General features: G+C 41.9%; 1 protein-coding gene across 2 annotated transcripts in view; it reads right to left on the reverse strand.

The window, feature by feature from the left end:
- Window positions 1-250: 250 nt before the first annotated feature.
- The window catches only part of med27 (mediator complex subunit 27), a 58119-nt gene continuing 40887 nt past the window's right edge, over window positions 251-17482 (reverse strand). The window contains exons 5-8 of one of the 2 annotated variants that reach the window (XM_017468836.2): window positions 13504-13611; window positions 7167-7208; window positions 4029-4106; window positions 251-1150 (exon numbers count right to left, since the gene is read on the reverse strand). In XM_017468836.2, the coding sequence (XP_017324325.1) occupies window positions 1016-1150; window positions 4029-4106; window positions 7167-7208; window positions 13504-13611 (363 nt within the window). In that variant the 3' untranslated portion in view covers window positions 251-1015. Of the gene's footprint in view, window positions 1151-1179; window positions 3121-4028; window positions 4107-7166; window positions 7209-13503; window positions 13612-17482 lie in introns of those variants that run through there. The other variant, XM_047155716.2, reaches the window with a different exon arrangement.

The following is a 17482-nucleotide window of genomic DNA, read 5'->3' on the forward strand; positions in this document are numbered from 1 at the left end:
GCACCTCCTGAGTTGCAGGCTTGAGGCGCCCTGCATTCGTGCACTGAAACTGTGCGCGCGGATGTTTGTTGTTTCCCCGCTCACATTCTCGAGTAACATAAAAAGCAAACTGCTACGGGAACGCTCGAGTTGAACAATGAAAATGTCAATACCAGCAAAAATGATGGCAACACCACGTATGGCAAAGGTATATTTTTAAATTTTCCTATTAGCAGAGCCGCTTTTAAAATAAAGACAAGAACAGAATGGAAAAGAAAAAAAAAAAGATTTTATTACATCAAAACTGGAACGCAAAGGAAAAAAAAACAAAAACAAAAACAAAAAACCCCACCACACACATGCAATTCCTGTCCAATCACAAACGCGCCGTGTTCATAGAATAGGCTACATATGAAGTTATGACCTAGTTGTAGCAGTTGACTGTTTTATTTAAAAAAAAAAGAAAAAAAAGAGAAACTTCCTACTTTGAGTGACTCATGAAATATTAAACATGATTTCTTTATAAACAGGACTACAAAAAAGCTCACAAACAATAACAACAAAAACCGGTGTTGCAACACTTTTGCTTTGGAGTGCTTCACCGAAGCATTTTTTTTTTTTTAGGTAAAAAAAAGCTATGTGAAAACTAAGTAGGACACAAGTTTATGGAAGTTTGAAACACTAGATATGAGCACAGGAAGTTAATGTTCACTGGAAATAGCAAGCATCTCTGACATCTTTTTCTTCCAGTGAAACCTGTGACTGGACGGCTAACTTTCACAAAACGTTTGGAATACAAATCTGCCTTTATTACACGGAGAGTGGATACGAGTGTGTCGTCGGCATACCTGTACATATAACCTGTTGGTCATGACCGACCCTGACTACTGAAGTCGTTCCGTTTGGCCCGTTAGATGCAACTTGTACTTTCAAAAGTCTTTCAATACAAGCAGGGTCATAGACACACACACACACACTTTTGTATTTGTTCATCCCTTGTCCAGTGGGTATCATCACTCCTGTAGAGTTTACGGATTCACTGCCTGCAGGTATCATGGAAGGCCTCGAGGGTGCGGAAATCCCTCCAGGTGGGAGGCAAGCCGTCTTGCAAAAACTTACCACAGCGCTGACATGGTGTCTGGAAAAGCTTGGTGTAACTCCTGAGCCAGGTCTGCAGGAAAGAGAAATACACAGTTTTCCATAACCGACTCGGAAAAGAAAAACAATAGATATAATATCTGAGGACAATCTCAAGCTCTGGACCAAGTGACTCAGCAAGTGCTTTCCATAGACAGGATGATGAATTCAGATTAACCCGATTTTTTCCCTCTCAATGTTGTCTTCGGTTGCCATGAAATCTTAGCCATGGCTTGCTTCTCTGCTATCCCACGTGTGAGACACTTGAAGCCACTGCATATTCTCAAACTACTCTTTATGTATTGATATCAGACAGATGAATGCATTTGAAGGAGAGTTCTAATAGCCCTCCTCCATATGAGCCAACAAATGCTTACAATTAGCTGATGTTGCTCTGATTGACAGGCGAGAGAAGAATGCCACCCTTCCCACCCAACAGACCGACACCAACTGTGCTCTTCCAGACTCCTGGCCATGTATTGACTTGTGACATTACATGGATTAGACCTTGCGTTTGCGATCTTCCAATGATAGGGCAAACACTAACATGCCACTTTGGAGAAAATGTCACTTGCTTATTATAAATGACAAACTAATTATAGGGCAGCTCAATATGCGAGAGTTCACAATTAGAGCCATTTCCCAAGTATCTCGTAGGACACCTAGGGCCTGAAAATAAGTCCAGAATGAAAAATTCCTGATTTGCTCAGAAGCAGCTTACATCTGACTGACTGGCCTAATTGCATTGGCATAAGCAGCATGACCATGGTATGGGGCCAAGATTCCTCACAGCAGGCATGGGCACAAACATGTACACTCCAATGATCTGAAACCGGTTCACCTCAATGTCCCAACTCAGGTCTGTATACTACCCCCTCTCAAAACCCACTGACTAATTCAAGACCTCAAACCTGGCCTCACTGCACAATGAGATTTCCTACCATCCCTTACAGTACCGTATATGTATTTGTTATTAGGTCTACGCAAATAATGACCAGTTAAATCAAACTTATAGTTTACATTAAGTAGACTGTGTCAAATGATAGGATTAGGAGATGTAGTTCTACAGATACCCACAGGATCATCCAGATGTTTGCAGCCTGAATTCTGCACCTTCTCCCATGTACTACACATTTTTCTTCTCCCAGCTCTAGCTCATTCAGCTCAAGTGGTATTTATCACAACTGTCATGAGCCAAGAGAAGAACTGAGAGGTGTGAGACTGAGAAACAAATTAGTCCTAAACTGTGCTTAGTCATGGTCTCTGTTGAAAAGATGCTGAAACCTCCTCAGAACAGCTGACGTATACTTGAAGACTACACAAGTGCCCACATTCCTGACTCAGACACATGACTTTTTTTCCTTTTCACTACATACAGTTGGAAAAACAGATACAGGAACAGAAGAGATTTCCACCAAAGTGACGGGAGATGGCAGTAATCAGTTTTGTCCTGTCATAACTGCTCCAGTCAGACCGTTGTGTACTACTCGCCACATACAATTATTGGCATCACATTCATAAAAACAAAAACCATCTCAAGAGCCAGGTATTACAAATAACTGGAAGGCCTTTGTTACACTCAAGTGTGAGAGAGTTCTCCAGCTAATGGGAGAAATACAGAACAGAGAACCCCCAAGAGTGGGGTAGCTATCGTTTCAGCTGTGTTTCAAACTTTCAGAAATCATACTCGGAGAGATGTTCTTTGTGTATCTAGATAACGTACTGCTTATTTCATGTTCTCTTTATGAACATATATGGCATGTAAGACAAGTGCTCACTCAGCTTAGTAGTCTACACAAAAGAACCCATGGTGTGCGATACCAGGAATTGTTGGTCATCAACCTGCCTAGAGGAATGGCGAAACCAGCTGCAGGGGGCCACACATCCACTTCTGGCTTACCAGCTGGGCCTTCCATGATCTCCCCAGGTCAGTCCCCAAATGCCATCCACCCAACTGGCCAGCTTTGTGCCATTCTTATTTGTATTGCTGCATGTGGTCCAGTCCTAGTGGACAGAACAATGATCTTGGGTTCTTTCATATCATTTCCTGGAAGTTTAATCCTAGCCTGCCTGGGGTCAGTTTTGGAGGACATGCTACAGTCGAGCATCCCATTTCTGGTTTCCAGATAATAGAAGCAAAACCATGAAAGCAATGTTACTCTACGTCACAGGTGATCTGTAGGACCACCGATGACCCTAACTTGAGTGTTGTTCTCACTGCATATTTATGTGCTGTCTGTTGCTAGCTTAAGATTCAAAGTTTGGTGTGTTGGTGATGCAATTAGCTGCTCCACTTGTAGAGATTAATTTTCATTAAATGCGTGACCTGCGACTAGTCTCCTGTGACGCTTTGCTACTGGGCTGAATTTATGGCTCATTATATCCTTTCAGACCACTGGCTTTACAAACGCAACTCACATATGGTTAGCAGTGTTTACTCTTGTATTACAATGAAACATTTCTATCCTGATGGAAGTGGCCTCTTCCAGAATGACCCCGCTCCGATCCATGAGGGAATGAGGGCCGGATGAAACGTTTGGTGGCTATGACTATTACGTAAATCGTATGCTATGGCCTTCATTATCACCAGGGTTCAACCCAATTGAACGCCTATGGGAGTTTCTGGGGAGATGTGTTAGACAACACGCTCTAACACCATCATCAAATCTCCAATTGAATATCTTTTGGAAGAATGCAGTGTAGTTCCAGAGAATTGTAGAATCTATGGTGGTGTATATTAGTGGGGCATGGTGGCCCAACACCTTACTAAGACACTGTTATTTTTCCCCCTTTAATTTGTCACCTATCTGTATGATATGTCAAAAGTGAGAAGAGCCTGTGCAGGAGGCACAGCAGCACGACAGGGACAGAAGTGTGGAGTGTAATTAAAAAAAACACCAGGAAGAACTCACCATGAAGGAGCGCACCACCACATCGGGCATCTGGGGCAGCTGGTAGTGCAGCAGGGCTGTGGTGGCGTGGTCCGTCACCTGGGCACAATGAACATCAGGAAATGTCATACGCAAGGGAATTATGTTTCAGTACATTAAGCAAAGTCATATAATTGTAGTCAAACTCTCTTTTGTCAGACTGGCTTTCACTTTAACTGGATTTTAGAGCTGTGATTGATGATGTTTGTCATTTCAAGTCACTCACTGATGATCACAGTGTGTATTTCTGGGCAGAGATTTGTAATTTAAACCACCACCCTCTGTAAATGATCTATAAATATAGATTTGTAATAGCTTATCTGGCTCCAAACATCTAGACAGAGTGTGGTTCAGCAAGAATAGTCATTAATGCATCTTGGCTCTTAATTGAAGTTTTAAAAAAAAAATATACGACCTTGAGGAGAACCTTACAGGCTCAACATAGTGTACAAGTCATCTCGGCAGATGTGATCTCGGAGTGCTCGAAGCAGCACAGACCAAATAAAAGTTTCCAGTTTTCATGTTTCACTGTTATGCCTACTACTTAATAACTGTATGCTCAGGAGAAGCAGTTTGATTTTGACCGTTATAAAAAAAAAAAAAAAAAATCAACCATATCACAGAACACCTGAAAAAAGGGCACGGAGCCATTGGCAGAAACGTTAAACCCATTTCCAATCTATATCTCAGACACTGAGATTAATGTTATTGTTTCATTTCCCAAAAGCTCTCCATCTCCTTATTACTTTCTCCAAAGCCTCGCCTCCCATCGCTAATGTAACCGTCGTGAGGTGCTACAAATGAACAATTTCATTCTTCTAGATCGTTTGCACTTTGTCATCATTCACTGAGTAAAAGCTGGGAGACATATTCAGTTATGTCTGAATAGCAATTTCACTTATGTCTTCAATGCATGATACTGTATACCGCACACTCTGAACTATTCAATAAATTATAGGGCATTAGCGAAACTGATACTGGTATGGGATATCAGTCTGGTACCATAGTCGTACTCATTTACTTGTAATAAAAATTTTTTAAAATGCTCCGATATTAACATATTAGACTACAAACTGTCCTCTGCGTAAATATTAAGAGCAGCGTATTCCTACAATGCAAGTATCCTGATAAAACATCTCACGGCATTTAAACGGTACCTTTACCAGAGAGCATGAGGCCAGCCATCCTGAGTGTGCAGAGCACTATGAACAACAGGTCATTAAAAATCATGAAAGTAAAGCAGCGAAGTGAGAGAGTGCAGAGAAACTCTATTATGCGAGAGCAGTTCAGTTCAGCGAGCACTGAGTGCTGAGCCACACTTCCTTTCCCCTTGCCTGTAAGTGTCTAGACTATGCTTGCAATTGCAATTTCTTAGCAACGTGCGCCGATTTTTAATAAGCATACTGGTTGATACAGCTCGGCATGTTCAGGCCACTCTCGTGATCTCTATTACGGATTCTGTTTAAACGGCAAAACATCTTGAACATAACTTAGCACGAGGAGTTCTTTGCTAGCAACCAACTTGAACAGAGCTAAATAAATTGTTCCATAATGCCCCTGATTGCTTAATACTAAATACACTACAGGATACAGCCAAAGCTTTGTGGGAAACGGACCATCACGCCCATATGCGGGTCTTTGGAAGCACACGTTCAATTGTCAAGAATGAGTTTCTCACTGGAACTAAGAGGCCCAAACATCTCCCAGCATGACAATGCGCCTGTGCACAAAACGAGTTCCATGAAGACATGGTTTGCCAAGGTTGGAGTGGAAGATCTCGAGTGGCCTGCACACATCCGTGATCACAACCCCACTGAACAGGAACGCTGACTGCAATCCAGGCTTCCTCGCTCGACATAAGTAACGCTCTTGTGGCTGAATGGACAAAGACCCATAGCCACACTACAAAATCTAGTAGAAAGCCTATGCAGAAGCATGGAGGTTATTATAACAGCAGAGAGGGACTACATCTGGAATGGAATGTTCAAAAAGCACATATGAGTGTGATGGTCAAGTGTCCATAATGATTTGGCCATATAGTGCATGTTACGCATTTCGGGATCAGTATCGGTTTTGACAAGTACCAAAAGCATGTACTCGTACTCGGTCTGATTGCAACCCTCAACGAGTGGAACTGGTTGGGAGAGCTGAACTAAAGTGAACTAATTTTGTGAGCAAGAAGAGCTGCAAGGCAGAACTAACAGCTGTGAGGAGAACATTCGAGGGGGTCCTGCCCTCCCATTTCAAGTAGCTATGTTTAAATTATCATGTGCAGTAAGAGAAACAAACAGGACATTCCTTGGATCAGAACATCCACAACCGCTTTCTCAGGTAAAAACTCTCCCTGTCTTTCCACTGTAAGCTGCAGTGAGCCATACTGTCTCTCTCTCTCTCTCTCTCTCCACATCTCTGTCTTGTGTTCTCATTCCCACTGCAGTTACTCTCTCTCTGTCAATCTCTTACACGATCTCTCACTCTCTAAAAAGATGTAAGAGGAGAGCCAGGCACCGGAGCTCCATCTGCCCAGAGGCTTCCTGCGCTTTAATTCCAGTCTAATGAGATTCAGAGAAAGAGGAACATAAAAGGAAGAAAGCAGCGGACTTAAACCCAGGCTGGGGGTGTACCGAGGGATGCAGGGAAAGTGGTTTGGAGTTTAAAAAAAAAAAAAAAAAAAAAAAAAAATTCAAAACCACAAATCCAAATGATGGCTGAGGGATAAAAGGAGGCATGGGCATTGGTGAGGAAGAAGGAAACGTGACTGCCATTGGGATGAAAGATGGATATCTAATTAGGATCTACTGTAGGATTCTACTGATGAATGATTAAAGGTTTTCACACCAGCAATGTAGTCTGACTTCGGAAAGAGGAGAGGCCAAGATGGTGTTACTCTCATAGGCATACACATCACCATACTCTCGCTGTGCGCCTATCAGAGCTGACTTTAAAGCGCATTACAGCTTTAAATACTGTCCTTCACATGCCTGCTGTAATTAAAGACCACACTCAGACAGAAGTGGGGATTAGTGCAACATCCCACTGGCAAAATGGACTTTTCCTCTTCTAATATATTATACATAATTAGGCTGTGTGTAGACTCTGTATGCACACTGGTTCACTCACCTTTTGAAATACTTGGTAGTTGGACTTTGACCAGATGTCCAGCTGAAAAGAAAAAAAAAAAAGTTAATTAATTTCCACATATTAATCTGTATCAATCGAAGAAACTCACAGGTTTTATTTAAAAATGTAGATCTGGAAGGGAACAGAGGCTGTTAGATTGTTCTCACAGCCACAGATTCTGCACAGTCAGACTTATCAGGAATTTTTCCTCTTGCCGGCTGAGGCAACTAAATCTGCTCTCAAAACGTTATCTTATATCTCCACACACCTGCAATAGCTCTTTTATGTATGGAAATATGAAAGTATGGAAATATATCACCAGCATGGGTTTCAAATGCACGCTGCCAGCCTAGAAGCAGGTCCATTCTCAAGAGGGGAAGAAGAGCAGGTGGGCTGATTTACTGATTTTTACAATTTAAACAACCAAAGCAAAAGAAAGTTTTACCTGAAGGAGCTACATGTAAGTGTGTGTATGTATATATATATATATATATATATATATATATATATATATATATATATATATATACACACATATATACACACACACACACACACACACACACACACACACACACACACACACACAAATATATATATATATATTTATATAAAAGCAAGACATTTCCCATACAAAGTGTAACACAATATGCCTGTTATGATATCAGCAAAAGGTTCGACATTATTCAGGCTGTATGGATGGCGTATAACCATACAGAAACTCGTCAGCAATTTGCTAGCTGTGTTATGACACTTTGTCAGGTTCTGGATCAGTACAAGGATGTGGGATAGTCGATATTGGCTAACAGGCCCACTCCGGTCTCCTCTCAACAACCATCAGGTCTGGTGCTGGTGGAGTTGCTGGTGCAGCACAGAAAAACTGGCAAACTTAGTTTCTATTTCTCTTTACTTCTGCAAAAGAAGCTGGCTGTAGATAGCGGAGGTCTTCCCATAGAAGCATGAATTTGTGTACTTTTGTCCATGTTTCAAGCAAATGACTGGCCACCATGCTACAGACTGTTCTGTGTGTGAAAATGACACTTGAGATTGAAATACTCAAACCGGCCTGTACATACCAACAACCATTTCCACAGAAAGGAGATCCAAAAGGAGATCAAAGGATCTCAAAGGAGATCCCATTTTCCTCCATTCTGATGTTTGATGTGACCATTAAATGAAGCCCTTCATTTGTACCTTGCTCTGCTGCCACGTTATTGGCTGACTGGATACGTGTTACTATTAAAGTGGCTGGTGAAAGAGCTGATACGAGTTGCTGTCTATCTCTTACACCGGCCCAGTTTTATGTTGAGGACAAAAAACAAAACAAAAATCCTTCTCCTCATCAGCCTGTGGTGTTAAGGTCATCAGAACAGGTTCAAAGACGATAACAAATCAAAATGTTCCCTGAATCTAATATCAAACAGGGTCGGTGTCAGCGTTTATTAGAGAAATCAGATGCCATCTCCTCCACTGTCCCCCGACCCACTCAGACATGCTGATGCCCTTTGAAGTAGGAAGAATGCCCGATCGCAAATTACCCAAGAGACGTCAGAGAAAGTCTTTGAAGCCCCACTTTGATAGTGCAGTTTTCCTTCTCCTATCTTTCGATCTCACTCACTCATCCATGTGCCCTCTCTTCCTGTCTTTCAGCCTCCCTCACTCCCTCCTCCAATTGCTCTCCCTCTCTCCTCTCCCGCGAGGCTGCCTCATCAGCCTCTGCTGGGAGTCTTGCATCGGGGATTAATGGCCTGTGTGGTAAAACCTGATCCGAGGGCTTAAGGTGGTAGAAGTGTGAGGTGCAGGCAGAAGGAAGTCAATAAGCACAGCTGACTCCTGAAGCTTGTTTTCCCTCGGCCCAGGTCACCTCTGAGTCACCTGCAGCTTCAAACAGCGAGCCGGATTACGAGCTCTTCCCCAAAGCCTTCTCAAAGAGTCTGTTTTGTATAGAGACATCCCGCGTGGTTACGTTTAAACCGCACCGTGTGAAGAACTAATCCGCTCAAAGACTGCTTTTTGTGCAAGATAAAAATATTAAGTGGAAGCTGGTAAGAGCATAAAGTGTCTGAATACTTTTAATCCAGAAGAGAGCCAATATAAAGTGTATACGTCTCAAAAAAATACCCGCTCATGCCGCACTATGGTCGTTTCTCTACCTACACTGTGCTCTAGTGTGAATACATTCAGACCAAGTTGTGCTCGATTCACTCTTTACAACATTCATTCATTGTTAGCAAACACTTCATCCTGGTCGCTGTGGATCTGGAGCCTATCCCGGGATCACAGGGTATCAGTCGGGATTACAACCTGGATGGGATGCCAGTTCATCACAAGACACCGCACTCATTCACAGCTAGGGGCAATATAGAGCAGGGGCTCACAAACTCTTTGCAGCCAGAGAGATATTCTAGACTAAAACAAAAGGCAAGTACACTATATGGCCAATAGTATGTGGACACCTGAACATCACACACACCGTTTAGTCAACTCTTTGCTGTTATAATAACCTCCATTCTTCTGGGAAGGCTTTCCACTAGATTTTGGAGTGTGGCTGTGGGCATTTGGCCACAACAGTATCTAGATAGTAGACTAGCTAGGTGGAATTTCTGTTTCAATGGACAGTAACATGGCTAACTGTAGTATAACATGTCTGTATGTAGATCAGCCATAACATTAAAGCACTGAGAGGTGAAGTGAATAACATTGATTATGTCGTTACAATGGCACCTGTCAAGAGTTGGGATATATTAAGCAGTAAGTGGACAGTCAGTTCTCGAAGTTGACGTGTTGGAAGCAGGAAAAATGGGCAAGCGGAAGGATCTGAACGGCTTTGACAAGAGTCAAAATTGTGCTGGCTAGACGACTGAGCATCTCCAAAACGGCAGGTCTTGTGGGGTGTTCCTGGTAATGCAGTGCTTCGTACCTACCATAAGCAGCGACGGGAACAAGGGCGCTCAAGGCTGACTGATGACAACGCCCTGTTTCAGCAGCATAATGCGCCCTGTCACACTGCAAAAATTCTTCAGGGACAGTTTGGGGAACATGACAAATAGTTCAATGTGTTGACTTGGCCTCGAAAATTCCCCAACAATGGACAACCAAGTCCGATCCACGGAGGCCCCACCTCGCAACTTCCAAGATTTAAAGGATCTGCTGCTAACCTCATGGTGCGAGATTCCACAGCACACCTTCAGAGGTCTTGTGGAGTCCATGCCTCGATTTGGCAGAGCTGTTTTGGCAGCACAAGGGAGACCTACACAGTATTGGGCAGGTGGTTTTAGTGTTATGGCCGATCGTTGTATACAAAAATGATATAAAAATGATTGATCATTTCGTCATTTAAGACATAAAATCTGATTGCAGACTTACACAGACTTTAGGGGAGATCATTAGAAAATTTGAGTGTGGCTGCACCAACATTTAAATATCTGAAACAGTTAAAAGTGTAGATATTAAATAATCTGTTTGAACTGATCTAGCATCTAGTTTGCTTTTATCAAAAGACGAAGATGATAACTGACAATTTTTAATGCCATAAAATAAATAATAAATAATTTGATCATAGGTCATAATAAATTTGGCTAAACAGACATGTACAGCCTTTTGTCTCCCAGAAGTCCTAACCAATACCCGAACCTCATTTGCTGGATCTATTCTGACACCAAGAAGGAAAATAAATCCTGATTGGATAACTATTATTAAAACACCTGCAGTGATTCTATGGAATAAAAAACACAAACATCTCTGATTTCATTTTTAGCTCCTGGAAATCCTTCATCTTTCTTTAAAGGCACAGAAAGCCCTAAGAGTTTCCCCTTGACTCTTAGTGTTCCTTGTCTTTTTAGATAAGATGCACAGGAACTATGACAAATTTAAGCACTGAAACAGTACAAAGTGTAAAACAAAGACATTGGTCTTTCCATAGATAAATACAACACTGCAAATGAGTCAATTGCATTTATAATGCCTTAACCATGCGAATATTTCATACACTGCAAACAAAAAATGAGCTCCTGCACTCAATAAAACACCAAAACAAAGTTTTTCAGACGCCTAAAAACCGAGGAATCAAATCTCAGTGGGGTTTAAACAGTCAAGCGCCATCAGAAACAAAGAAATAAACGTTTATTTGTACAAGTTTCTAGAAGGATAAAGGTGAGCTGCGTATGGCGCAACAGGCAGTGGGAGTAGCCGTTTCCGCCAGCAGAGGTTAATCATTATTGCTCACCACACACACACGATGGCCCGGCACCCCAGGGCAAAGCAGCATCCTGACAGCGAGTTCACACGCTTCATACTCGCTACCATAATTAACGCTGATCAAGGCTGCGCACGGCTTTGATGGCCGCCTCATATTAGTGTCACCTCGGCGTGTTCAAATGGCTCGGCTCGCTCAGACTGTGAGAGACGCGCATCGCCGTGCTCAAAATGAATGAGCCAGTAATGTTGAAAGTGATGTGTGGGAGTAGAAATGATAAAATAGTGGACGACGTCTCACATCATTTACGCTCTTTCCATAGCGAACGGAGAGCTCTGAACACGTCTGAATTATTAAAAAAGCACCGGAGAAACTAGTGTCAAATTAAAAAAAAAAAAAATCTTTCGATTTCTTATTGTTACCTAAGCCGCAAGAGCCAGTGGGCTTACAGAGCATAGTCAAAAGACTCCAGTATGTCAGAATGACCTTGCATAAGAACGTCCAGAGAACATGCAGGGAATGGGAACCAATAATAAGTAGCTTTAAAAAAAAAAAAAAAAGTTATGAAAAGGTAGAAATTAGCACTGGTCCAGGTGGTGCTTTTCTAAACTACTTTAAAAGTGTCTTATGACATCACAACCCATGACAACACAACAATCAGAAAAATAATAGCAGTAGTAATATAAAATAATGATTTTGTAGAATTGTAATACGCATTTAATGATTTCTTTTCATAAGAAAGAAGGGAAGAATTTTTTTTTGTGTGAGCTGGAATAAGGGAAGATATATATATAAATATAAAATATAATCATTTTAGAAGGATCTATGCTCTCTACAAGGGCAACACAAACACCAAGACATAACGGAATACTCGTTGAATTTGTTAGGTTAATGTTAATAGTCATACATCAAACATATTTTGGTGGCTGTCGGTTAAAAAAAAAAAAAAAAAAAAAAAAAAAAAGGATTATAAAACCGTGAAAGGTGCTTGAACTTATTATTCTTATTCAAGATAGCCGTAGATTTGATATCAGTTGACCGCTGACATGATCTGCATTGCCTACATTAATGAGTCGAGCAATTACGTTCCCAGATGTATGAGTTAATAATGGTAATACCAATAGTTAGTGAGGTTTTCCAATTTGAGAGGACACCCCATACACACACTGCCACATAAATCAGGGTAATTTAGCTTCGCCAATACACCTAGGAGCATGATTTGGGGAAGTGGGAGAAAACCGGAGAACCCGGATAAAACCCACATGCACAGGTAGGAAACTTGCAACGCTCCACACAGATAGGAACCCAAGCTCAGATTTGAACCAGAGACCGTCCAGCTGTGGGGTGGCAATACTACACACTGTGTGCATCATACATTCCTGCACTGATGATGTCTTATTTTAACAGCATTCATGAAAACATCTTTGCTTACAGGCACCCAAGCATGTCTTCTCTGGGTTTTAGTTCAAGACTAAGCAGTATTTTGGCACTGGATCTAAACTGAACTGAAAACTGTTTTTGTTGTTTTGAAAAAGTGTGGACCCTTGTGGGAGGAAAATAAGGTTTATCCATCCATCTTCTGTAGCGCTTATCCTACACTGGGTCCCGGGGGAGCCTGGAGTCTATCCCAGGGGACTTGGGGAATGAGGCGGGGGACACCCTGGAAGGGGTTCCAACCCATCGCAGGGAACAATCACACGCACATTCACACACTACGGACAATTTGGAAATGCCAATCAGCCTACAATGCATGTCCTTGGACTGGGGAGGAAACAAGAGTACCCAGAGGAAACCCCTAAAACACAGGGAGAACATGCAAACTCCACGCACACAGAGCGGAGGCGGGATCTGAACCCCCAACCCTGGAGGTGTGAGGATAAATGTGCTAACCATTAAGCCACTGTGCCCCCCAATAAGGGTTATCAATATATACCCTTGATTGTGATCAAGTCTACACTGGAGAACCTACAATTTCCAGCAGGAAGCTAATCTTGCTTCTAGAAAATACAAAACACGTCAAGTTACTGTGATGCTAAAAGCAAGGATGCTAACTAATGGTGATTTTAGTCATAAAACCTGACCACAGATCTGTCCTGAACACTCTGGGTGCTCTCAAACCGGAGCGATCGTTCCTACGGTTACCTTGCCATCCTCGGAATACACATTCTCATGGTATCCTCTGACGATGGTGCGGTCGATGAACAGGCTCCTCATCACCACGATGGCTTTAAGCACTTTTCCCAGGGTCACCTGCACACAAACACAAAAACAGTAGATCTGCGATCAGCCAGGTTTTCATAAAAGACGTGGAGGACTCCCCAAACCCTTCCTTCAAACAGCAAAGTATTAAAAAGGCTTCAATCAGATCAGGCCTGAGTGGTAAGCTGGAGACTTCACCTCACCTGAATGTGTATGTGAGAGAAAGAAAGATGGGCCGGTAGGAGCTCTGCTCTTTTCACAAAAGGTCTTTAAACAGAAGCCCAGGTTGTGTGAACAAAACAGCAGAGATCTCTCTGAATTATTAACATGGTTCTCTCAATAGAGCCATTCAACAGGGTTTAAGGAAGAGGGGAGCTTGACCCCACCCCTGACTGACAGAGTCTGAGAGACAGAAGCACAGTGGCGATGAGATGGACCAGAAGGGATTGTGGGTAGACGGGGGTCAGGGACCTCCTTGAGGAGGCTTGAAAAGGAGGAGCACAATGAGGAGCAGTGGGCTAAAGTTCAGCTTAAATAAGAGTTATACAGAGTGGCTTATGCACATAAACACGTCCACATAATAAACTGAACTACACACAATAGTTTTCATAAAGGTCCCCAACAAAGTTAGCAAAAGTTTGTAACCCCATTGGTTTCTCAGTCAAAGGTTAAAAAAAAGTACCAATATTTATTTATTTAACTCCTAGAACTGCATTTGAGCAAGTACGGTACATGGAAGCTGTTTTAAAGTATCTGAATATGATTTTTTAAAATTTCAATTCTATACACGTCACATTAAATATTTTTTTCTCTATTATGTGTTTAATAAATTTACATTTATGCCAATGTTTTTAATTTGTTTTGAACTTTTTAGTGGTAAGATATGCCTTTAAAAACATATCATTTAGAAATGATGTAGAATCCTAAATACAAATCTCAAAATTTCAAATCTAAAAAATAGTGATTTTATGTAAATCAGGTTGAAGGTGAAGCATCCGGCATCATCATATAACTGCTTAGCTTTATTATAGGATTATGTCCTCTTGCTTAAATTAAAAGCAGTACCCAGATAACTAAATGTAAACAAACTGTACATTTTCAGGAAAATGGTCAAATTTGCAGATTACTGAGTGTAAAGGTAGAATGCCATTCTCATGGCTTAAAAAAAAGAAGACTTCTCCATCTTGCCCAACCACTTTGAATTAAAAGTTATTATACATATAATATTATTGACCTTTTATATTTACACACTATGGTGACAACTCGTGATTTCTTCACGCCAAACAACAATGTGAAGGTAAAGCATGTGCAGACCCAATCCCAACTGTCTACAAACATCTGGCCAAATTATATTAATCAGGACTAGAGTATTTGTTCCTAGACCAATATCATAAATTTTAAGATTCAACCTGGCAACCCTGGTAGAGATACAGGTATGCGTTTACATTTTAAGATCTGTTGTCTGAAGTGAAGGGTTTAATATTTAATTGTGCTCTTTCACATGAATTAGGCGAACATAAAGACACTTACAGGTCAGCTTTACCATTCTGCCACTTTTTTCCCCCCAATTGGTTTCTCTGATGATGGTTATTTGGCTTCCTGGCATGATATTAAAGGCCCAACCAAGCAGTCCTAATAACAGCCCAACCTGCTAACAATAGTGTTAGTCACGGTGTATGACTTTTTCAAAATCTACATTAAAGTGCATTTACAGCAATTCTTTTCTTTATGTTGTCTTTTATGGTCCAACTGCGATCCCCCCAAAATGTAGGATGGATTATGCAACCTCCTCCCCTCTGGACTCCCCCTAAACCATACTACAGCAGCCCTTATCGCTCAGTACAAGGGTCTGACTGCGCTGAGAACCTTTGGCTTTTAATCTGCTACTGTTAAACACATTACATTGCTACCTCTGCTGCCACTCCTACACTATATGTGTATAGAATAGTGCAATATCTTAAGAATGATTACTATCGATATCTAGAAATAAATCTATAACAAAATCTATAAATAAAAGGAAGGATTTATAGATAGTTAGATATAGACAGATACAACAATATCTATCCATCTATAAATGCTGCAAACGTTCAACCACTCATTCTTAAGACTTTGCATTAACAAGAATCGTAGACAGATAGATTTATTTGGAGTTATTGTACCCAGCAGATGAACTGATTAGATTTAGGAATTGATACAAACTGGGTCGAGGCCACATGTCTGAAATAGTTTGCTTCAATAGCTTCTGGTTTCTAGCACATTTTAAGGGTATACCAAGCATATGAATTAGTAACCAGGTGGACTAAATTTGTTGGCAGTGAAGGTATCCCCGTCCATGACATTGCCTTCAAGTCCTACTTGTTCAAAGGTAGTCCAAGTTACCAGATTGTGAAAATTCCAAACCGCAACACTTAATACATATACGTTCACTCCTGATTCTTCACAGTAATCAATCATCTTAAGACTGAAGAACGTAAAAGAAACCATGCAGAAAATCCTGTTACTATATGCTGAGGCCTTCTCTTCTGTAATAAGAGCTCGGACTGTGGCCTCTGCTCTCCACAAGCGGCTGATGACAGACTTCTAAAGCTTCCATCCATTACCACCTACAGCCTCCGATGAGAGAGATCTGCCCCATGTAAATTGAAATATTCTTTTTCATAGCAGCCATGAAGCCTACAGGGCAGGAAAAATGAAACCAACACCTACGAGATGTTTCTTATCATTTACTGTGGCTAACATGCAGCAAGGAAAGGTTGGAACTGCCTGACCAAGATTTGAAAGAACAGATCCACCAGAGTTAGTTTAAGACCTGCTGTACTTTGTCAAATTCTAAAGCAGGCAGTTCCCCCCAGCTCCACCCGACCCCCCTCCCCACACACAATCCAGACATCAATGGACTCAAATTGGACCGGCGAAGGATGACCTGGACAGCAAGCTATACGTTTAATTGGCGCATACTGATGATCATGCACTTAAAATTCAAATTGTCATGTGCCTGTTACATGTCAGTACATGTAGACATCCCCATTGATCTGTTCTTCAATGCATTCTAAAGAGAACGAATGTCCCTAAGGGGGCACATCAAATCACTTCAATCTCCTGAACAAATACGATACATCTGGGTAAGCTTCAATTGTACCCTTGAGCTCCATTTCGGAAAAGAGAGGTCAGATAAAGTGCAGTCATGTTGCTTGTGCGGACCTGCAATAATCTCTTTGTGGCAGCAGGGGCGTAGTGAGAGGAGGCGGGTGGAACTGGCAAATAATGTGATGATTCTTATTACCGATAAGCTACTTATGTGTGTTTCTCTGTGCTTTCAGTGACTGGCACAGTCAGAGAGAGGGAGAGTGGCATAGCTGGTGGAGCATGCAACACACACACAGACACGTGTGAACTTGAACCTTGAACTCGAATGGGGTGAAAGCAGCGAAGTAGTGACAGCCCATTCTCAGTTGGTTTATTTTGTTTTGGTTGAGTTTTGAAAGTACGCTCTCTGGTTATGGCAGTCACTGAAAGCAATAGAATCATCACGTTACCTGCCAGTTCAACTCGCCAATCTTGCATCCTTGAAACCTTTTGAAAATGTGAGTTCAACCATCCATCCATCTTTTGTACTGCTTATCCTACACAGGGTCGCGGGGAGCCTGGAGCCTATCCCAGGGGACTCGGGGCACAAGGTGAAGGACACCCTGGATGGGGTGCCAACTCAACACAAGGCACAACTGCACAGACACTCACACACCCATTCACACACTATGGACAATTTAGACATGCCAATCAGCCTACAACGCGTGTCTTTGGACTGTGGAAGGAAACCGGAGTACGGACGAAACCAGAGAAGCACAGGGAGAACATGCAAACTCCGTGCACACGGGGCAGAGGCAGAAGTCGAACCCCCAACCCCTGAGGTACGAGGCAAACA

This window comes from Ictalurus punctatus, chromosome 5 (assembly GCF_001660625.3).
Source record: "Ictalurus punctatus breed USDA103 chromosome 5, Coco_2.0, whole genome shotgun sequence".
Lineage (NCBI taxonomy): Eukaryota > Metazoa > Chordata > Actinopteri > Siluriformes > Ictaluridae > Ictalurus > Ictalurus punctatus.